This window comes from Filicampus tigris, chromosome 3 (genome assembly GCF_054856515.1).
Source record: "Filicampus tigris isolate MCC_2025a chromosome 3, RoL_Ftig_1.0, whole genome shotgun sequence".
NCBI classification, from domain to species: Eukaryota; Metazoa; Chordata; class Actinopteri; order Syngnathiformes; family Syngnathidae; genus Filicampus; species Filicampus tigris.
Genome location: NC_141219.1, coordinates 28,732,601 through 28,756,260, shown reverse-complemented (window position 1 = coordinate 28,756,260; position 23,660 = coordinate 28,732,601). Strand labels below are relative to the sequence as shown.

General features: G+C 38.8%; 1 protein-coding gene across 8 annotated transcripts in view; it reads left to right on the top strand.

Annotated features, from left to right (window-relative positions):
• LOC147150535 (multiple epidermal growth factor-like domains protein 11) overlaps window positions 1–23,660 on the top strand; it is a 143,608-nt gene that overhangs the window by 21,823 nt on the left and 98,125 nt on the right. For 7 of the 8 annotated variants that reach the window (XM_086025415.1, XM_086025416.1, XM_086025417.1 and 4 more), the window contains exons 2-4: window positions 18,874–19,007; window positions 19,978–20,079; window positions 23,213–23,313. In XM_086025415.1, coding sequence (XP_085881541.1) covers window positions 18,892–19,007; window positions 19,978–20,079; window positions 23,213–23,313 — 319 coding nt within the window. In that variant the 5' untranslated portion in view covers window positions 18,874–18,891. Of the gene's footprint in view, window positions 1–16,891; window positions 16,905–18,873; window positions 19,008–19,977; window positions 20,080–23,212; window positions 23,314–23,660 lie in introns of those variants that run through there. The other variant, XM_086025414.1, reaches the window with a different exon arrangement.

Below are 23,660 nucleotides of genomic sequence, written 5' to 3'. Positions count from 1 at the left end.
AATGACAACGCCGTACTGCGCAGAATAATGTTCCTTGTAGTGGTTGACATAGTGGAGGTCTGCGTGATTGTAGCTCATCTTCTCACAGCTGTCATGCTGTTTTCTTTAGACCGTAAACTAGATTATGAACCACATTCAATGGCTTCTTTTTTTCCCAGCTAAAAAGATCATTACAGTGTACACGTCATCCCGAACCCTTTAATAGTTTGCAGGAGGAGAAAGAAAAGTGGAGGAAGCCCTTTTAACCTGAAGTGCTCCATTTTTTAGGTAGAACATGACATGATTGGTGATTCCCATGGTGAGCTTTTGTTTTGGGGCAGCCATCAGTATGTGCGGCTGCCAACAGTTGATGCGAACAAGAGAGTGAAACATGACTTTAACATCACTCACGCAAGTCCATTGTGCTGAGTGTGTGTACTCTTCTAATTGCTGAACGTTCTTTTCATCATTCTGACTATATTCCAAGTCGCTGCACATGCTTCTGTTTCAATGGGAAAGCTTACTTGGAATACATGGCACTCGCTTAGTTTGAGGACAAACAGAGCGTTTACTCAGCTCTCTGCACCACCATGTTAGGGATTTTTAGAGCTAATTATACATTACATTTATTTTGAGAAAAAACCCCGGGGATCAAAGAAATTACAGGCTACAAAGACTTCTGCGACTGGTACCATAAGGCAAGTTCTCAATTAAATTGGTAATAATCTATACAGTAGTAAGAGTCAGACCAATCCAACACTTTTGAACTTTGACATTAAGTCCTATGCTAAGTCTTTACAAATACTTTTTTCAGTGTCAAAAACATCCACTCATAACGTCTCCTTTCATCGTAGCTTTAACAGTGTATTCTTTTAATGGTGTTCATTTATGTTGATATTGTGTTTTCCGTCAGCTCTATTATCTCCTGTCCATCTGCAGTAAATATACTTTTAATTAAACCGTAAGAAAACATCTCTTTAGTAATGTGATTATATTTATTAATATATCAATTTTAATTTATTTTAGACGAGCGGTATATCGGCTTAAGTGGACTGTGCTGCATTCACAGGAGATAACGCTTCTCCCAACTCATTTGCGATTCATTACTTCTTTATTTAGGTCTCCTAATTGAGTAAACAATTCATTTTTGCAGTGAAATCTCCCCTGAGGTTGTTCAATTTGAAATTTGATCATAATTTCATGGGGACAATACACGTCTTAAGTCACACAAAAGTTTACAAGTGCCAAAGGATTAGCAAGTTATATCAATTTAAAGCAGTGAGAGTCCAGCATCATCCTATGCATTGTCAATGGTTAGCCTTGTGATAATGAAATTGAATAAGGGTTGAGGATTATAAAATGTTACTTAATTGAGACATTTTTTTAGGGCAATATTTGTCAAAGACACACTGTTCCATCAGTAAAAAAAAAAAAGTCGTTTGCTGAGCACTTTCCGAGTACCAAATTGCTTGGTTGTGAGTGCCCCAGGCTGGGGAGGAGAGAGAAGAACTATTGACCACTCACTGAGCATACAGGATAAAAACACAGTCCTCTCATTTAAATGGAGATGTGGAAACGAGTGCTGGGTGAAACATGCGTGCATTCCAGGGAAACAATTCCGTGTTCTTGGCTTTTAGGTACTATTTATTTTTATCTGATGATACTCATGTATATTTTTTAAGATTATGCAAAATAAATGGACTTCCACATTTTTTGAGTTTATCATAGATTCAGCAGCCCCATGCATTATTTCTTCTACCTTGTCACCATAGATATGTTCAGCTGTTTTTATTGATCCTGTTTTGCAAGTTTGATAGGTGTTAATAATTGAAAACCATTGCTAGTGAAATGCAATGGCCCTTAATCAACAAAAAAGTACGACATCTTAATTGTAACGTGCAGGGACTCAGCTGATCCATTTATTGACAGGCTCGATGACTATTAATTCCATCATTCTAGCCTGGGCTTGATTACCTGTCGTTGACTATTGATCCAGGCTAGATGAAAGGAAGTAAATGGTCGGATTAAGCTGATTTCGAGGCTTGGTGCATTGTCAACTAAGCATTGCACAACGGAGGCAAAAGCTGTCTTCCTTTATACCCATTATGTTGATCGCGATCGACCGGCCGATCGCAAAGGCATTGTGGGTAGATCACCAGCCAATCATCCGTCCTCACTACTGTATTGCTACGTTCACACGTTCCTGGTGGTGCATTTCAATTAGAGTCAATGTAGTTCGCGCGGTTGGGAGCGGGGCGGCGCGAATGATGCGTTTGGAGCGGTGGGACGCGGATCGAAGTACCGGAAATCCATTCGACTCGTATAAAACAAGTCAACTTTTTTGCTATTCCGCCTCGCGGCAGCCAATCAGCATCAGGCATACTACGTCAAACACAGCCATACAGCGTCCTGTTCACTCGGCGGCTTTTTTTTTTTTTTAAACAGTTCTGGAACTTTACCAAGACAGCAATATTGATAGCATTAGCGTAGCGTGCAAAAAGTTAACTTGTTTTATACTCGCCGAACGGAGCGAATGGGCGGATTGTTGTTGCTGCAAATCTGCTTGAGGCTGCCTATCAGCAGCTACTGTCCGGACTATGCGTTCCTGGCTGATTCCATTCAGTGCAAGTCATCAGAGTAAGGTAAATACAACACATTTTTTGTTGTTGTATTGTGCTGTATAGCTTGATGCAGTCATGCAAGGTACACCAGCATATACGGTACATATAAGAATAATTGTCAATATATTTATAAAAAATGTGTTTTGCATTTTTAGTCGGCGTTAGATCATTTTGACTCGGTCATGTCATAAGTAGCGCATCCCTGCTTTAAACACTACCCTATGTGTCACTGCGGTTATGGTTTACTAACTACTTTATTAAAGTTTGCAAGTTTTTTTCAAGAATATGTTATAGGGTTGTCACGATACCAACAATGTTTGCGTTGACTTCCCCTTTAGTCGTAGTAATGAATGGGGGGGGGGGGGGTTCTCACATTAATAAAAGATGCGTCTCATTTAATACCAGGATCTGTCACAAAAGTGTAAGTGAAGTTAAGTGCTAATGTAATGTCAAATGCTAAAACACTAAAACATTATCTTTTTTTTATCAGTGGTTATCATTTCCAACCAACTTCTTAGTGCATATACAATAAATACCATGGACACACTGTTCTGTCTGCAGAAGGCTTTGCTTTTGGCTTTACAAGGTCCTTACATTAACAAACATATTACTAAATGAATTTTGAGTGGCTATATTAGGCATACGCACAAGATAAGCCCTTCCGTTTTTTTTAGGACAAGCGTTCGGTGCAGCGTAGTGTCAAAGCATGGTGTCAGCCATTTCTTGTGAAACTGTCACCAATTCCATAATGCCCAGAACTCAACTTCAGAAAACAGGTGAGCCGTGATTGATTGTTACCTGAGCCCTGAGCAGCTGTCATTTTCAGTCGCCAGACGTGGCAAAATGGCCGCCCCCTGAGATGGCTAAAAACGGGTGGATTTTGCTGCTTAACCCATATTCCACAAACGCAATATTAATCAGGAAGTCATGTTTATACTAGTGAAGGCGCATAGAACATTTTGGGGATTTTTTGGGGGTTGACTTCCCTTTAAAACTTAATTGGATGAGTGCCTGAACATGACAGTAGGTTAATATTGTTTTTAATGCCACAGCCTACTGGCTGAAATCTACTAAAAAGACAGTAATTTCAGATTGTAAGTCCAAAAATGTAGATCTGCTCAAAACTTGATATGAGCAATCAGTCCCCAACCTGAAAATATGTTGACTTTAGTAGTGCACTCCCTAAAGGGTGAACTATAATTCATACCTAACACTCATTGTCTGTTATGGGACGTTGGTTCTCTTCCAAGTTGTTTTAACTTCAACAACTTACTTACTTACTTACTTGTGTTATATTGTTAAATATCAGTCACATAAAGTTTATTGACTTGATATATATCATATTTATGATGTAGTCACTCCCAGTGTGACTGTGTTGACAAACTATAGCAGGTTTGACAGTAGTGGTGGTTAATTTAGAATTTGCCTCTTCAAAGACCTTAAGTAGGGTAATAAGTCTTTGATGAATCATTTGATATATTCATCAATTCTCTTGTATCTTTTGTCTGATGCTAAAACACAATGCATTCTCTGCTGTCGCATGATGACCCATTTTTCAAATACCTTTATAATATTGTCTGCTTCTGAATTTCATCGTCTTTAACCCGTCCCAATCGCATGAAAGTGCGCATCATAATTGTGTGTCTACCAAAGAGCCCGGAGAGACCATTGAGTGAGCTTGCTCTGTCAGCAAAAAGGTGTTGTCCATCATTATGGAGCCACATAGGGGCCACAGGGGAGCGAACTGGTCAATGAAGCCTTCAGTTCCTTAATAAAGCGCTGAGTTTGGATGGCTTTGCTAGGCTCTGGCAGGTAGACATTTCATTAAGATCTTAGTGGCTCTTTGGTGGCACATTGTAGGAAAAACCTGGGATTAGTCTTGTTAATGAAACCGGAGTGGTAGTTTAGCATTCATTAAAGGTTCAGGATCAGATATAGCGATTGCGCTTCTTAATGGTATATTTTCTTACAAAGACTGCAGTCACTAGGTGTATATTGGGTTACCGGCTGTGAGGTCTATCTTTACTCTTAACATTTTTATGATGATACACTCTTCTCTAAAATGATTGTAACCTTGCTTGGACCCCAAATTATCATGGAAACCCCCAAAAGGATATCAAAGATGATGAGAGAATTACAAAAAAAGTATGGCATGGCACCCTTAAAGTGGAATTCAACCCCCCAAAATTCTTTGCAATATGTTCGATCCACCTTCACTAGTCTAAACTTGTTGTTTTGATTAATATTGCGTGTGTGAAACATGAGTTAAAGGGGAAGTCAACCCAAACATATTTTTTTCAAGAATATGTTCTAGGGTTGTCACGATACCAAATTTCTGTTTCGATACCGATCCCAATTTGTATTTCGATACTTTTTTCAAACAGGTTAAACATTCAAATGTCAATATTTTGCTTTATTTTAGAACAGACTTTGGGAAGAATAACTTTAATAGCTTTCTCGACTGAATATATTGGCATTTGATCCATACAGATAAACTCTGCAACTGCCCTGTTGAACCTTTTAGCATCTTTGCTGTCCTTTTGGTACTTCATATGCTGTTGAAAGACATCTTGGAGAGTAGGTTGCTTATGAGTGGGTGGTGTCACCCTCTCTGAGCCAGTAGTACTAGACTGCTGTTGTTGGTGGAGGGAGAAGGTACAGTATTTTAACTAACATGATCATTTTAATTTGAATGACATTGCTTTATTTTCTTGCTCTTATTATTCAAAGGGTTTGTGTTTTGAAACTATACAGGAAACATTTAATGGACGTGACTAGGAACATAAATTGAGGCTCATGACATAACATAATCTAGGATAGGATTAGATATTGTGGGTAATAAATTGTTTTACACAAACGTGTTTCAATATATTATTTAATTTATATAATGCACTGCCTTTATGCCTTAATTGGTTAGTTAAATATTTTAAGAATGTAATTACAATTTATTACAAATATATTTTATGTATTTATTAACCATGTACATGTTCAGGGGTTTTATCAGAAAAAAAGATATAAAATTGTAATATAAAAAAAATAAAATGAAATTTTCATTTTTTTAATAATTAATTTTCCGCATGTTGGTCTGTCTAAATTGATTTTCAATGAAAGCAATCACATAGTGCTATCTCAGGGGGCACCCCATGAGATTTCTAAAAACGGGTAGATTTTGCTGCTTAACTCATATTACACAAACTCAATATTAATCAGAATGCCATGTTTCGACTAGTGGACCTGCATAGAACGTATGTCAAGAAAATGTTTGACTTAGACTTTAAAATGTGTTCAAGTGTATATCATTGGGTTGTGTTTGAGAAAAAGAAGGGGAAATCAACATCAGTTTACCACATTTTAATCATAAACATTTTAATGTAATCAAGTACAGTACTGTTCTTCCAGCGTAGGGTTTGTTGTTAATTATACAACTTAAGACAACAAAACAATAAGTGAACCATTGAGAAGTACCACTTTTAATTAGATTGTGGTCGAAGTCTTTACCATTTTTATTGGCTAATCATCACTTGTGACTAGACTTCAGTGTGAGTTCAGCCAGAAAAAGGTAGCCATGTCCATGACACAAGAATACGGGCCGTAGTACTCACAGATACACTTGTTACATGAAGTCATAACATATACTTATCAGTTAATGTGATATCTTCATTTCGGTGAAGGATCATCAAGCAAGTAGCTAGCGCTTAGCAGAGCTAGCAGCGTCAGCTAGTGCTAGCCCCTTTTTCCATTCTGCAAGCAGAAGTCTGATTTCCGCATCGGGTCCACTTGTTGGACCCGTGCCGGTAAGTTTCGCTGGCTGTCGATCTCATTCTACCTGCGTTTAATCCTGTCCTCCCCGGCCAAAACCATACCACTGCTGTGTAAGTGCCGGGTGCCTGTCCTGCTCGTAGCTGTTATCCTTGCCTGGTCGCTCAAGTTTAAAAGCTGCACACACCCTCTAGCCTTTGTTCTGGTCTCCTTTTATTTGTCTTTCCCAGCCTTTTTGATTTACTCATGGCTCCAAACACCTCTTCATCTAACTGTGTTAGCTGTTCACATTTGGAAAAAAAACCCAAAGAACTGGAAGGACGAATTGCCAACCTTTATCAAATCCATGAAGCCGAAAGACAAATGGATACCATCATCTTCGGCCCAGCTCACTCTGATAACACCATTCACCACATCACGTCACCCTGTCCTCCTGCTGCCGCTGCTGGCTCTGCTGCTCTTCCTACGCCTGCTCCAGCTATTCCTGCTCCAGGTGGCCACGGCTTGGGACTGGGCCCAAAACACTAGTCAGCTCCACTCCATCCCATCAGGAACCTTGGTCTCTTGTCAAGAGAAGAAATCGCCCATCTCATCCACATCCTCATTGTGGCCTGCCTCCAGAGTCATAGAACACGTGGAAACAAATGATACTGCCCTCGAACAGTCCAAGCTTACCAAAGCCGACTTTAATCGTTTTCTAAAGTTTTTGGACAGCTGTGGGAAGTCCATCTTTATTAGTGGTCCCCTTCCAACACTGGCGGCTCAGCTCGTTTCACTCCAACCCATCATTTTGGTCCCAGCGCCGCGTACTTTCCCACCACACTAAACAGCATGCAACCTCTGGATGTTACCCAAATCCTCCCAACCCACCAGAATTCCCAGCATGAAGCTCGCCCTGTTCATTACCCTGTCTCTAAATACCAAAAGTCTCATCCTCCATGAATTCATCATGGGCAGTAACCTGGATTTTCCCTCTCTCACTGAAACCTGGCAGAAACCTCAATCACACCACGCCTGTTGGATAATCATACCTGAATAAACCACGCAATGAATCCCGTGGTGGTGGGATTGCTGCTATTCACAGACAAACCATAAGAACCACCCTCATCACCATCCAGGCTCCTTCTTCCTTTGAACACCTGTCCTTCAGACTCTCCGGCCCTAAACCCCTGATCACCTCAATCATCTATCGGCCCCTCCAAACCGAACCCAGCTTTTCTCTCTGACCTGTCTGAATTTCTCACCCAACTTTGTTCCACTTCACCTTCCATCCTTCTTCTTGGTGACTTCACTACCCACATCAACTCCACCACGCAAATTCACCACCAAATTCAAACTCAAGCGCACCATCACTTTCCGCAACATCAAGTCCCTCTACCCCTCCTCACTGTCAGCCTGCTTCACTGATAAACTATCCATCCTCACCCCTCTCTCGATCACTTCCCCCGTGGACCTGGGTAACACTTACAACAACACACTGTCCTCCTGCCTCGACCAGCTCGCCCCCCTCAAAACCAGGTCTGTCTCCTTCACCCACACTGCTCCATGGTATACGCCCGAACTCCGTCACATGAAAACTGGCAAACGTCAACTGGAACGACTATCCAGCAAAACCGGACTTCCAGTTCACACCATAGCATACGAGGATTACATTCAGCAATATAAAGATGCCCTCATCTCTGCACGCTCCACCTACTACTCCGGTCTCATCCACTCTGGCTCCAACAACCCCAAGACCCTCTTCTCCACAATTAACAAACTCCTCGAACCAATGGACACCACCCCCCACTCTGTCTCACCTGACAAATGCAACTCCTTTCTATCATTCTTCCAGGAAAAAATTGACATAATCTATAACCAGCTGGCCACTTCCACCTCCTCCACCCTTAACCCACAATCCGTCACTCACTGCTCCATTAACCGACCGAACACTCACCCACTTCTCCCCGATCACCCCCTCTGAACTCGGCACATTACTCTCTGGTATAAAGACCACCACCTGCACCCTGGACCCTATCCCCTCCACACTAGTCAAAGTCTGTCTCCCTGCTCTCACCCCACTCATTCTCTCTAATTAACTGTAATTAACTCCTCCCTGTCCACCGGCTCTGTCCCCCTGCCTTCAAACTTGCCTCTGTTACACCTGTCCTCAAAAAACCTGGCCTTGACCCCGACATCCCACAAAATTATCATCCCATTTCTAGTCTTCCCTTTCTGTCTAAAATACTTGAACGAGTTATCGCCTCACAACTCAAAAGCCACCTTGACTCCAATAACCTCTAATGAACCATTTCAATCTGGTTTCAGGGCCCATGATAGCACAGAAACAGCCCTTCTTAAAGTCACAAATTACCTCCAACTGTCCCCCGATACCCAATCCTCAATATTCTCATCCTACTTGACCTTAGTGCTGCATTTGACACCATAAATCACTCCGTTCTCCTCACCCGTCTCGAGTCCTCCTTTAATATCACCGGCACTGCCCTCTGGTTAAAATCCTACCTCACTGACCGCCACTAGTTCATTAGCATCTATAAATCTCAGTCTAAAACTGCCCCAGTCCCCCAAGGTGTCCCGCTAGGCTCAGTGCTTGGCCTCCTCCTCTTTATCCTCTACATCATGGGTCTTCAATCCTGTTCCTCGAGGGCCGGTGTCCTACCTGTTTTCCATTTCTCCCTGCTGCCACACACCTGAATCAAATGACCATATAATCAGGAAGGTCTGCAGAAGCTGGATAATGACCCTGATCATATGAATCAGGTGTGGACTGCAGCAGGGAGAAATGGAAAACAGGTAGGACTCCTGTTCTATACACAGTTTGTCAGATTTTCCGTAATTTTTCTGTTCTGTATTACAACTCATGGAAACAGTCCAGCAACTGTCGGGTGTCAGCAATGTGATTCATCCAATAAAACAGCGTGGATGAGAGTAGCCAGCCATGCATGTGTGTATTCATCACCTTCATGATTTTCTTGGGCTTTCATTGTGTCCACTAAAGAATTGGAGCAATGACAAGAGGATGACTGTTGCTCTGTTGCCAAATGTCACAGATACTGTCAACAACACGGAGACTAATACATTTTGAGCGAATCATTTGAAAGGTGTTTTCTTTCACATTTCCAGTTGTATAGCCATGCTACCCCGCTGCTTCCTTTATTCTTGACGTCCACTTTTATATAAAGTAGAGCAGTAGTTCCTTCTCACAGTTATATTTGCTATTTTGCATTCTCAGAAGTGATCATGAGCCTGCAGCATAAAGTGTATGAGATATGAACTCGGTGCACCACAAACAATGCCAGTGAGAATGTTTCTGTAAATTGTGTCTCATTGTTTCTGCATAATTGACTATAAAGTGAATATGCAAATTAGATTTCTTTCCACATACATTATCTCGGAATTATAAATGCATTAAAATACAGAAGTGACTGCAGGTACATTATGAGTAAAACATTGGTATGTTGAAAACAAAGAAATAAGGAGTCCCTCCTTTGCAACTACTGTGTTCACTCTTCTCTGAAGGCTTTCTGCAAGATTTTAATATGTGTCTATAGGAATTCATCCAATGCTTAATCTACTAGATAATGCCTTTATCAATGCCGTTTCTTTGCTTTTGTACTATCTCATCGTCTACTTCAGGGGTGTCAAAATCATTTTTGTCATTGGCCACTTTGTAATTCTTGCTTCTATCAGAGGCCCGTTATGACGGTAAAACCAAATAAATGTTTAATTGTTGCATCATATTATTAGTTTAGAAATCAGAAGTCAAGGGTAATAGTTTTCTCAATAATTGTTCAAGTTACTGTTAAAAGTGTAATAAAACATTTATTGCTGAATCTCGGTTATTATCACAGATGATCATTTTGGTACAAATTTCAGCAAGGATCATGATTTGCTTTCGCGGGCCACATAAAATTATGTGGCAGGCTAGATTTGGCAATAACAACTCACTATTGTTCCTCGTCGACCGTATGCACCTTTTGTGTGCACCGAGTACCACAATCTGGAAATGTTATAGTTCAATGAGCGCTCCACTTGTTTCACTGGAATCTGGAAATGTAGCTCTGTGCCTGCGAGCTTGTCTGACTGGGAACGCTCATGTCGAGACGCTGCTTATGTAGAGCTCTGCCCTACCCTGCTTGCTTCTGATTGGTGGCCCTCGTTGGAGAATCAACCATCAAATTAGTGCGCTGATGGGGGGCTCCCGTACACGGCGCGGTACTATTCATTTTTTTCCCCCGGAAAAAAAGCCGTGCGGAAGGAAGGGACGGAAGGGTACCCACGCTGCAGACGGATGGAAAACAACAGACGCGAAATTTTTTGGTAAAATGCCCAGCTCTGGTTAAATACACACTGTGCATAGCAGTAAACTATTTTATTGTCTAGAAAGATTTTCAGTGTGGCAATTTTAAACAAATATAAATTTAAACTTCATGTTAGCATTTCTTGTATCGTCATAAAATCTTAAAGCATTAAATACAAACAGGCTTTAACAGCCTTTGTGCAACTTCATTTGAGCAGATAGCATTTTAACATGCAACATAATAATACAATAGGTTCATGGCTATGCATTTATCTTAGACCAGCCAACTAAGATGAGGACAAATAAAGTTTTAAAAGTGTTGAAAGGGCCCAAAATGAAGACACCTCGAGAGGAAACGGTTGAATTGGTAAACTATACGTAAATGTTGATTGATGTGCGCATCAATTTTAGTGTAAGTGTTTAGATGATTCGTTTGTTTAACAATAATCCTCAAAGTGGAGTTTAGTGTTTTCATGTAGCTCAGGAAATAGGATAATTTTCTCAAATTCACACCTTTTAGTTGGTGAGAAACATATTAAAAAACATTTGTGGCAAATATCAGTCAGCTAACTTAAGATATCAGATAATTGTTACTGATTTCAAAAGCAGAATAAATTGTCAAATTACACAACTCACTTGCTTTACATGGTTTACATGGAGACTTTATTTTACATTTGGACTTAAGATCTCTGTTCACCTGTTTGCATGCTCCACTAGGTCATCATAAGAGCCATTTTACAGCGGTGTGACGCGCAGATCAACGTAAACAACGGGATTCATCAAGATGGAGTTCATGCATCTCTTTAGAACAGTAGTGGCAATTGTTTTAACACTTTTATTAAAGCAACGCTTTATCATTTGAATCATTCAATCAAATAATTTGAAACAAGTCCTCCGCTGGTAAGATGCCGCCATTTTCTAGCGCATAAACAATGGCGTTTTTGCGCATTTACGTCAAGACAGAGCATGTGCAGACCGGGCGCAGCCGGCCAAAGTAGCTAACACACGAGCCACACTTGCTGTGCCTCTAGCTAACACACACGAGATGGGTGGCTTCCCAGATTGGTTGGTAGGGACACACGAAGTGGCGGCTGCAATCGCTGCCTCTCAAGACACACACACACACACACACACCCACAGGCACACACACACGCACACGCACATCCCCCCCCCCCCCCCCCCCCCCCGCAGTGAGGGGAGCAAGACAAAATAAAAAATAAAAAACAACAGAGGGAGCCGGAGGTAGCACCACTCTGATTTAAAAAAAAATATTCAGAGCAATCTCGATGTTTAAAACTCATTCACTGCCAAAGACACATTTATTTGTCTTTTCACTGTCCAGCCATTCAATCCCAGGAATTTATATATATATATATATATATATCTTTTCTATTTTTTTTCAAACGTTAGGGTAAAAGAAGGTCTGAAAATGTCTGGCAATGAATAAGTTAACAGGCGTAACAAGTTAGCGTTCACTCAGTGATTCCGTAATATTTGGCAGCTTTGCGTTTTGCCACATAAACGCGAGCCAGTTCCCAGTTTTGCATTTCAGTGGGTTCATTTGGGGGGCACGGTACACATTTTACGTCACAAACAGCAATGCGGAACCACTTTTTTCAATCCTTGGCGTACATTCAATTTTAAGAAACCCTGACTACGGAAGGTAAGATTAACAATGACGTCTCGGTCATGTTGATTGTAAAGGTAATCTCAATGCTCACTACATTATGAAAGATTTTTTGATATTCTGCGTGCAAAGGTATCAACACTTATTTAGATAAATGGTCAATCTGAATGTATGCTGGCAGAGAATCCAGGAACATCATTGTAATGTGATTGTGAGGAAACGTCAGTTAGGCGGAAGTAATTACTGCACCACAGAACCACTTTTCTCAAAAATCTTCCCCAAGACGTGGGGGTGTTGTGATCATGGAGTTTCAGCCCCTGGTCACCGAGGCCCAGCTTGCAGGCTCTGGCTAACCATGTGAGGATGAAAAAGAAACAGACGCATACCTAAAAGTTTAAGTAACATCAATCATCACTACTGATTCTGAAGGCCCTGGGTAGATTTGATTGACATTACAAAATATATACGTATGATGAACTGATTGGATTTAAAAAAAAAAACACTTCTAAAAGCCAAGAGAATAGACCAGAGGTGGGCAAGGCCGCATGTGACTCTTTCATCCTGCTGAGGCTCTGTGACTTTGGAAAATAAAGTATTTAATTTAATTTAACCCTTTCGTGCAAAGTGGTCACTACAGTGGGCACAATATATTTCTATTTTAGATAACAACATCAGCTCATAATTAATGCATGAAAGGGTTAGATTAAATAATATAGGCAAAGGCAACTTTTAAATAGCTGTCCACTGTAGTGATCACTATGCATGAAAGGGTTAAATTAGTTTTGATTTGTAGTTCATTTGTTTTAAAAAAATAAGATTCTAAATTCAAATATGACGGTCTTGTAACATTAAAATAAAACTTTTTTGTTATTTTTGTCGCTCAAATTGTGTCACAACCGCTAGTGCATGACACTTGATACCAAGATTTATTGGGCAATTCGACCCCCAGTAGGCAAACCATGGATAAATCCAAGAAAACTATAGTTTCTACTGAAAATGGAACGTTTAATCCTCTGTACGTGCTTCATGAACTTTACAGTATGAAAAACAAACATCGGGTTGCCAACTCCCTGAAAAATAAATAAGGCACACCTCATTGGCAGGGACGGCCGACCTGACTGCCTTCAACTAGGGATGGCAAAATATCGATATTCTGATCCAGAGTCCTCAATTCTAAGTATCGATCCTCAAGATAAAGTAGTGACATTTTCAATGAATTAATATATCTAAATATATTTATTAATCTATCATTTTGAAGGTTGTATTGTTATCCAATCAGAATTTCCATTATGTGTCGCCAAGGGCAACGAGCTTTCTGCCTTGGCAGAAACTTCTTTGACTACTGAGCAAGACATGTCATAGTAGAGGCTCAAAATGAGCTCACTTTTAATCAGTTCAGCTGAACATTTTCACATATTTGTCCACTTCCTCTTCATAAAAGAGAAAAATGTCAACAATTAAAAAGAATTTTTTTTACTAGTGAAGTCTATCGACTGCCTGTACAGTAAACATGCTGCATATTTGTTTGAACTTGTAATAAATGTAAGGCTGTGTGTGTATCTATCGATTATTCGTCAATTTATTAAGTTTATGTATTATTAATCTATTTCATGAACCTATTGTATCATGTTGTTTGTCCATACAATGCTGACATTCATTCCACATTCCCATATTAACCTTGATCAGAGGGTTAAAAAAACAAATAATTCTTAACATACCATATCTATCAGCACGAATATGCTGTCAGCTCATTGGTCACAGAGCAGGGGAGGGTCTAGGACCCTTACCGTAAATTGTCATATAAAGGGAACTGTTGTTCATTAATTCCATCAACATTTTACAGATTATTTTTTACTCTGACGATATTACGGGACAATATGCGTCCCTTTTCAACTCAATACGCGACGCGTACTGACGTACCTAAGTATGGGACAATTCTGTTTTTCAACGGACGGTTGGCAACCCTATGTGAAATACTCCTTTTCAAGTTGACAGCTGCACACGCCACACATGAGAAAATGATGATGGAACACAGAAGCAGACAGCATTTTTGGTTTGCTGTCGATGGATGGAATTTAAATTTGGCTTTAATGTCATAAACGTGAGGAGGACTCAAATAGATAATGACAATTTGATTTGAAAGTAAGCTAAGCGTCTTTTTTCAGAGATCAACATTTTTCTTATAACGCATACAACGTCTTGTTTTCTGTAGTAGTTCATTGTTTTCATAAATGCAACATACTACATTTTTTTTGTTATACATAGAGACCCCTGGAACAGACTGTTGGAAACAGATTGATACAGTTTCATGGAATAAATATTAAGATTCAAAGTTATAAATGTAGGTCAGTGTCGATGCACATGACCCATCACTAATAGATATGAACATAAGTAGATTTGACATGGCCATTTTGATTCACCCTCAGACAGCCCACGCAGCACCCCCACCCCCCAAATGTTCTGTATTGATACCACTTTGGCAATGACAAAAAAGCAAACCTCATCAAAACCGGTTGAGTTACGACTTTATTTGAAAGGCCATGCATTGCCTTTGATGGTCCATGCATTGCCAACTTGTCGGCCAAGCAGGCACGTCAGTTAGCTCCAGCATGCTGGCATATCAAGTCTTCATATGTGTGGGACAAAACACCAAAGATGAATGATTCGTTGATGTCTGAAGTTGGCTGGAAATCATGAAGCATGACGTTTTCCTGAGACTTGTGAATATTATTGAGATATATTCGAAAAATGTAGAACACTTTAAATGTACCGTACTATACCTTATGTAACAGATTTGTCATCAGCCTGTTAAGCGTGGACACCGCTAACAGTTTAACATGCTAACAGTTTGAAGGATAGCACATTTTTATTTTATTCTGTAGGAAATAAATCAAATTGTAATTTAATGAGAATACTATATTGATGACTGAATATATGTTAGGAGGTCCATCAATGAAAAAAGGATCAATAAGCAGTGCTCAACCTTCCTTGCGCAACTGACTGGGGGAATCATTTTATCACGTAGATATATTTTGATGACCGGCATTGACGTAAATAAAAAAAAATGATTAAAAATGCAACTCACTATTGCGCCATTATAATTACTTTATTTGTTGTAATAGTGTGAGCCCTGCAGTTTTAAAAAGCTACAAGGGCTTGTCTTATAATGCTGGCCGCTGGCACCACGTTGCAACTCTCAGTTGCAGGTGAAAAAAGTCAGCTGGCACCAATATTCTTCACTAATGAATACCACAATTAACACGCTGTAATTAATTGACGATCTACAACATAGATCAGCTCAGTACCACTATGCATCTTTTGTTCAGTCCGGTGTTTCACTTTCACTGGAAACTGGATGTACTACAGCCTCTGGAGTAAAAGAGGAAAGTACACCAGTTGACTGGAGAATGCATGCAAGGCCAGATTTGACAGTGGATGCGTATCAGACATCAAAGTGTGTAAATGACATGCTTCTGTTGATGAGACAATCTGCGCTGTGGGCTTTTTCTGATTTAGAGCCATATTCTCCAATGTGCTTAAGTCAGTGTTTTTCAAACTTTTTTGAGTCAAGGCACATTTGTTTCATTGAAAAAAATCCACACCAGTGGCTGAAATTGTGAAAAAAAAAAAAGCTTCTTTTAACAAAATAACTGTTATATTGTTTATATAAGCATTTTTTAACATTGAAGAATGACGTTATATTATAACGTCTTGAATAGGAATGAAATAAACACAAAGAAAAAAGTACTTTATAATGTTTTATATTGATACTTACTCAGTGTGAAACATGGGCCTGTTTGGATAAACATGCGTCACTAATTCACTTGTCTCTAGTCTAAACAAACACAATTGGCTACCTGCTGCTGCTGCTGCCACCTGCTGGTATGGAAGAGTACTACAATGTAGTAAAGACATGATTACGCGCACAGGCACACAAATTAGATAATTTCCCTGACAACACCTGACAATATCACACCAGTGAAAAACACTGCTCTAAGTAACCCAACCTAACATATGGCTCTAACCCTAACCCAATTTAAGATCAATATAATATTTTATCATAAACACAGCAAATGTCTGTGAAAAGAGTTTACATGAAGTGCTGTATGCTAAAGTCTTGAAAGTTTATGATGCGCAATAAATGGGTGCGCTCTCGAAAGTAAGACGTTTCATAGATACATGTCATCATCTAATTTTCCATAAATGCACCTTCTTTAATGATGTTTGGCTGGGATTTCCACTCCATTCTATCTCAGCACGTAAAAGGGCACATCGGCCCTCATTTAATAATATATGCATGGGAATGTTCGTACAAGTTGAGCATATACGCAAAATCACCGTCGGTTTCACGACACGTGCGGACCGGCCCATTTTCTTCATGGAAGCGAGCGTGTATCGATGAATTAGAATTCTCCCGAAATCAGGGCTCTCAAACTTTGGCCCTCGAGCGCCGCTTTCCTAAATGTTTTCGAAGTTTGCCGCCCGCTACACACCTGATTCAAATGATCAGCTCATCAACAGGTTCTGTAGGGGCCTGATAATGATCATGATCATTTGAATCAGGTGTGATGCAGGAGGAAACCTCTAGTCTAAACCATGCAGAAAAGTGGCCCCCGAGGTAAGGATGTCCCGATGCAACTTTTTCCACCTCCAATACCACAATACCAATATTTCCCGGGCCACCCCTAATGATCTCTCATGGCACACTAATGTACCACGGCACGCTGGTTGAGAATCACTGGTCTAAACAATATCACATAACGTTGAAAATAAACATTTAACTTGGGTTTTGTACCGTATTCCCCCACAACAGCCCTTCCCCCCTCACCTGACTCGTCAGAGACTGACATGCTGATGAGTTTAGTGCCTTGTAACAGACGACTAAAACGTTATGTTGGATAATTTCATAGTAGACACATGTACAGATCCCAGCAGGGAGGTGCCACATTGCTTGAATGCCAACCCCGCACATGTGTGGCAGAATTATGTTGTAGTGGTGAACGCTTACCAAACTGCACATCAAAATATTTAGTAACTATATACGTCTAATTGTAGTAGATAAACTGCCTTTCATATTAATGAATGCTTCATTTGCCTTTACCTGAGTATTCTATAATGCATTATAGATCTGATATTGTTGTAATAAAGATTAATTGTGAAAAATATATTAGAGGGTACCTTGAAAAAAAAAATCGTAAATCATATCGCAATGATTTGGAAAAAAAAAATCGCAATTCGATTATTTTCCATAATCGTTCAGCTCTATACAGGAGGACATACAGGGATTTGTCTTTGCTTTGCTCAAACTGAATATTTGCGGTTTGCATTGTGGGCATTGCATTGTTTTTTCTTTATACAGTACTTTGGAGTTTGTTGTGTGGCTGGTCGTTTCAGTGTGGAACTGTGAACTATAAAGCTGATGGCTATTTATTGTAGCACTCAAATTTCCGATTCAGCCTTATCATTTTACTGGTCCAACGGGAACAGCGCAAAAGCAGCGTCGGTCCCAATTCCCTTTTTGAGCTAACACCAGTGAGTGAAAGTCGAGCCAATGCGGATACTTGACTGTCCTTTTATCCGGGTAGCCTCCCTTTTTCTTTTTGTGTCCCCCCACAGACAAAACATTTCATTTCTTCGGTTGTTTTGCAGCTTCTGCCTTGACACCAGTAATCGCGCAGACGTTCTATTCCTCTACCTTCTTTGTAACGAACAGGGAAACAGGGAAGTTATGAATGCTATAAAGCAGTCAGCACATTTGGAGATTTTTGTGTGGCGGGGTGCCTGCCACCTTCCTCAAAGTTGCTCAGTGCCAGTAAAAGCGACACAGATCCCGTCGGGCCATGACAAAGGTGCCATTACACTAGGTGTAAGTCGATGTTTCACCAAGAGTTATGAAAATATTTTATGAAGGCTGAAAAGTTCCTTAGTGCTGCTTTAAAGGGGCAAATGCTATACACAAAACATCCCTAAATATAAATATAACTATTAGTTAATCAAAAAACAAACACTGCACAAGTTGTTAAAATATAGTAGTGATAGTAATGAATAGCGGTAAACATAGCACAGCAAAGAAACACAGAGCGGTGATTTCATTCGTACAGTAATACAACCCAATTTTCCATGGGGAATGCTTAATTGCGGCGTATCGCCACTCTTTCAAGAATTTGAGGGGGGGTTAACCAAAATCTTTAATTATTATTTATTTTTGTATTTTTTTGCAATGCAGGCATTTATCTATTATTAGTGGACTTCCGGTATTACTGGGTCATCCCGATCCCTGCCTTTCCCTAATCGCGGGGTCCACTCAAATCCATTTAACTGCCTTGGAGCAAACCACCGTAAATAATAACATTATACAGTCTTGACAGCTCATACAGTATTAATATAAAACTACATATTTTACTGTTTCAGTTTCCCTGGATGTTTTGTTCTTCCTCCCCCTTTAGATGATTAACTTAATGGTTTAATTACTGCTGTCAAAAGCATTTTTATTGGCCTGACCGTACCTCCCATTGTTTTAGTATATGTATGCTATCATGGGGACCGCAAAGTATCCTTTCCTGATTTTCATGTTCTACTTCCCAAAGGAAAGAGGGAGGAGGACAATGGGGGCCATTGGTGCTTCCCCCCAAGTGCTGCTGTGTCTCAGACTGTTCGGCCTCATCTCTCTGGTGACCCCCTTGAACCCAGATGATCCCAACGTGTGCAGTCACTGGGAGAGGTTAGGTTCCAGAACTCAATCGCCAATATACTGTACAAAATGAAATAATGCCACTTAAAATAATGCAGCGAACTAATGGATTCCTGTTACAAATCAAGGCTGACAGGTTTGTCAGTAATCAAGCAAAAAAGGTTTACTCCTGAGGACAGACTAAGCCTGTAAATTCACAATGATGCCAATGATGCTAATGTGACCGCTTGAGTGGCCTCACCACTCAGTGCTTGAGCGTAAAATCACAGTGCAAGTTCTGACGAGGGGAACGCTGAGTGCGGGTTGCGTGATCGATAACCTCTCAGTGTAATCATGCAGATATCGTGATAATTTTCACCCCTGACATCCATTTATGTTTGGAGAAGGGAAAAGGCTCACAAATTCTACAAACCCAAATTTTATGGTATCAGGAGTCAATTGAATCATGTGGATTTTTGAACCCGGCATTCCTAAATAGTGCAGTAGACGTTAGATCATCTTGAGATTTGTAGTTCCTCCGTTTGTACTGTTTGTGACAGTAAACGTTTTTGAAGTGGTAGTCATAGTCAAAATGCCATCTGATGACTGATTCTTTAAATGAAGTATACAATCCAAAATCTTGTGTACTTTATTGCATGTATATAAACTCAATTTAACATTCCTTTAAATGAAAATACTAGGATGCATTACGGCCCACGCATTTTTCAAGGGAATGCCACACATTATCATAGTTAAAAAAAAAGAGAAATCACATGATTTAAATAATAAATTGAAATGAATAAATCCTTAGATTTTTTTGATACCATTTTCTTGTCATTTAGATTGCATTTACTGTGGTTATTTTTGAGTAAAACCTCAAAACTTGTGAATTCAACATTGAATGTACTGCTGTAAAAGCTCTTTTGATAATCTGCTAATTACAGCATTTTTTTAGATGAGAAAGGTGCTGTCACTTACATTGCCAAAGCATACTAACATTGTGCATGTCCTCTTCCTCTAGTTACGCAGTGACCGTCCAAGAGTCTTATGCTCATCCGTTCGACCAGGTCTACTATACTCGCTGCACTGACATTCTCAATTGGTTCAAATGCACAAGACACAGGTATGAACATTTTGTGGAAGTCTTTCATTTTCAGACTAATTCAATGATTATGTTTTCTATTTATTAGTCTCTCTTACATTTATATGATCCAGGAATATATCAAGGGACTGTTAGTGATGTGTAACATGATGTTCATTATACTATAAAGGAAGAAAATTCTCTTAATTATAAAAATGTCAGACATGTATTTTTGTGTGAGCATTAGCGTGGATTATCAAGTTAAGACACATAATCGTGTGTTCCCAGATCCCTCCTGCTGTCTGGTTGCGTACGTGTAGTACAGTACAGTAGTGCTGTAACTGAATGTGACAGGCAGATATTCACTGCAGTCTACCTACCACTTGGCACTTCATCTCTGTCTGATGTGGTCATTTTCATGAAGGACTGTCAGCGTATTGGCTTTAATGATCACATTAAGCTTTATAGCCACCAGTTAAGCTCCTTCAGATAGGAGCTGAGTCATTGAACTTAAGAGGGGAAAAAGGTCCAAAAACATCGTCCTTGAGTGAGGAGGAGAGACTCACTTGAACGTTAAAGTTACTTTCATCTTTTCCGGTGTATGATTGAATCATGTTTTTACGAGGTTTTTAAAGCGACCTCATTCTGAATACCATCATGACATTTGTTGCTTTAAATTTGTATTAGATTAAGTTGCATTATTTTAATAAGATCATGAGCAAGTGTGGAAGGACCAAGGGAGGGCCCATATTTTGTGGGTACACTCAACAAAAATATAAACGCAACACTTTTGTTTTTGTTTTTGCTCCCATTTTTCATGAGATTCTCTCAAATATTGTTCACACACACACACACATATGTATATATATATGTATGTATGTATGTATGTATGTATGTATGTATGTATGTATGTATGTATGTATGTATGTATGTATGTATATATGCATATATATATATATATATATATATACATATAGATATGTATATATATATATGTATATATATATGTATGTATATATATATATATCTATACATATGTATATATAAATATATATACATATGACATCACATATACATACATATGTATATATAAATATATATACATATGTATATATACATATATACATATATACATATGTGTATATATATATATATATATATATATATATATATATATATATATATAAAATTCTTGTAATAATAATTTTAAAAAATTAACATTATGCAAACCTGAAACATTGTTCAATAAACATGCTTAAAGATGATGCAACAAAGTTAAGCGTAAATTTTTCTTACTATTTTGCTGCTAATATTTTCCTTTTTACTGAAAATGAATATTGGTTCCAAATATCGGTTATCGGCTCCTTGACTGCTAATAACTGGTATCGGCCCTGAAAACAGCATATCTCTAATATATACACAATGCATATAATCACTGTCCTGTGAAAAACACTGATGTCCATTTTTTTCATTTTTTTTATTTTTACGTTAATGAGGTTTCCGTGTAACAGACATCCCATTAACATGAAAATTTTAAAAAGCGATGCATTCACAAATTCTCATAGCTACAGCACCACCTGGAAAACATTTGAATAACCCCTTTAAAAACATGATTGCACAATTATTTAAAAACAGGAAAAGCAGAAAATGTAAAGAAATTGCTCTAGCAAAAACTATTTAACAAACATGATCATATAACACGAGTAACGTTAACAAACATTTATTTCAGCTTTAATAAATGGGAGTTGCACTTGAAAATTACACTGGTGACAGCAAATTTTCAACAGAAATGGCTTTATCTGTCCCTTCATTTATTTTTTATGCTGATTTTAAAAATGTCTTTTGTGTTTTTCTAGTACATCAATTTTAGTTTTTTTTAGATATTCAATTTTTTTGTTTTATAGTTTGACCAATAAAAGCTTGTGCAATATGGATTTTAGCATGCTTTGTTTATAGCTATAGCTATAATTTACAGCTTTGACATTTCTGACATCCCAACTGTTGCTGAACACTTCAACACTTACTTCATAAATATGACAAAATATGTTACTATAGTCCACATTATATTATTATTATTATTGTGAAAACCTCATGTGCTAGAGAAAAAAGAAGATCAGATTGCGAATCAGCGCAAAAAACCCCCCATCTAGAAACATTTACTTGCACCTCTTATTAAAAAGAAAAAAAGTGAATATTTGTTGACCGGTGATACTTTCTCCGGATACTTATCTTGTTATGTTACTACCAAACAGTTATAGGATTAATTTGTTTGCAGTACAGATTGGTGAGTTGGCAGGGAGGTGGAGTTCTAAATCCCTCCACAGTGCACATGCACAGTATGAGTGATTATGCTACATCTAAAAGTGACAAGCTGGAGATGTGGGTAAGCCTTACTCCCTGATGCCTCAAGATATGGGTGGCGACTCGTAGTTTTTCATGTTCCATACTACTGCTGTTGCCTCTAATGCAATTTTTAATACAGCATCTAACAGCCCTGGAACTTTCATGATTACCTTATATAATAAAGTAATTCACATTCATAACTAACACGATTGTATTAGAGATAAACTGATGTGTTTTTTTCCGGCCTGATACCAATACAGATTATTAGTAGTCAGGAGGCCGATAACCGATATTTGGAGCCGATATTAATTTTTCATAAAAAAAGACACCATTGGCATCAAAATATAAAAAGTAAAAAAAAGTCTTAAGTTTGTTGAAACGTCTTTAAGCATATGTTTATTGAACAATTTTTCACATTTGCATAATGTATTTTTAAAAAATATTATTACTATAATTCTTTGACAATATACATCTTTATCAAATTCTAACAAAAAGTTCACGGAGCACCCAGGGTCGTAGTCGACAGTAAATGAAGATGTCCAAAATTTCAAAATGACAGAAAATGTAACTTTCACGTATCTTTGTTTTGATTTCAACACAGTTTTAAATTGATTTCTTATCCTTCATGTTTTAAAACGGCCGATGCCGATATACGTCAAAACGCAGAATATCGGCACCGATAATCAGCCCGGCCGATAATCGGTCCATCCCTAGATTGTAGCAATATGTCAGTGTTGTTTACCAACTACCACAGCAACAGAATATCAGACAGCGTGTGCGTGTGTGTGTGGGTGTGCGTGCGTGTGCGTGTGTGTGTTCATATCTCACACAGGATCAGCTACAAGACAGCCTACAGAAGAGGTGTGAGAACAATGTACAGACGGCGCTCTCAGTGTTGCCCGGGTTTCTTTGAAAGTGGAGAACTGTGTGTTCGTAAGTTGTGGCCGTTTTGCATTCTTTTTATTTACATGATATGGATCCTATGGCAATGCATATTTTGCAGGACAATTGATACGAAATAAGAAAGCCGCTACATTTCACTACTTACAGTATATAATGACAACTTTGTAAAGCTTTATTTTTGAAGACTATGTTTTTTATCTACTTGATATATACAGTACTTTGAAATTAGTTATGAATTACGTTTTGAATATGTCCAAATATACTTTTATGCAGTACACATGCTATTCAGACTTTGACCTCTCAAGACATTTGACGTTTACATTTGAGAGCATATGTGCGATTTTCTGAAATAGCTGTGCATATAGCAAGCAGTCCAG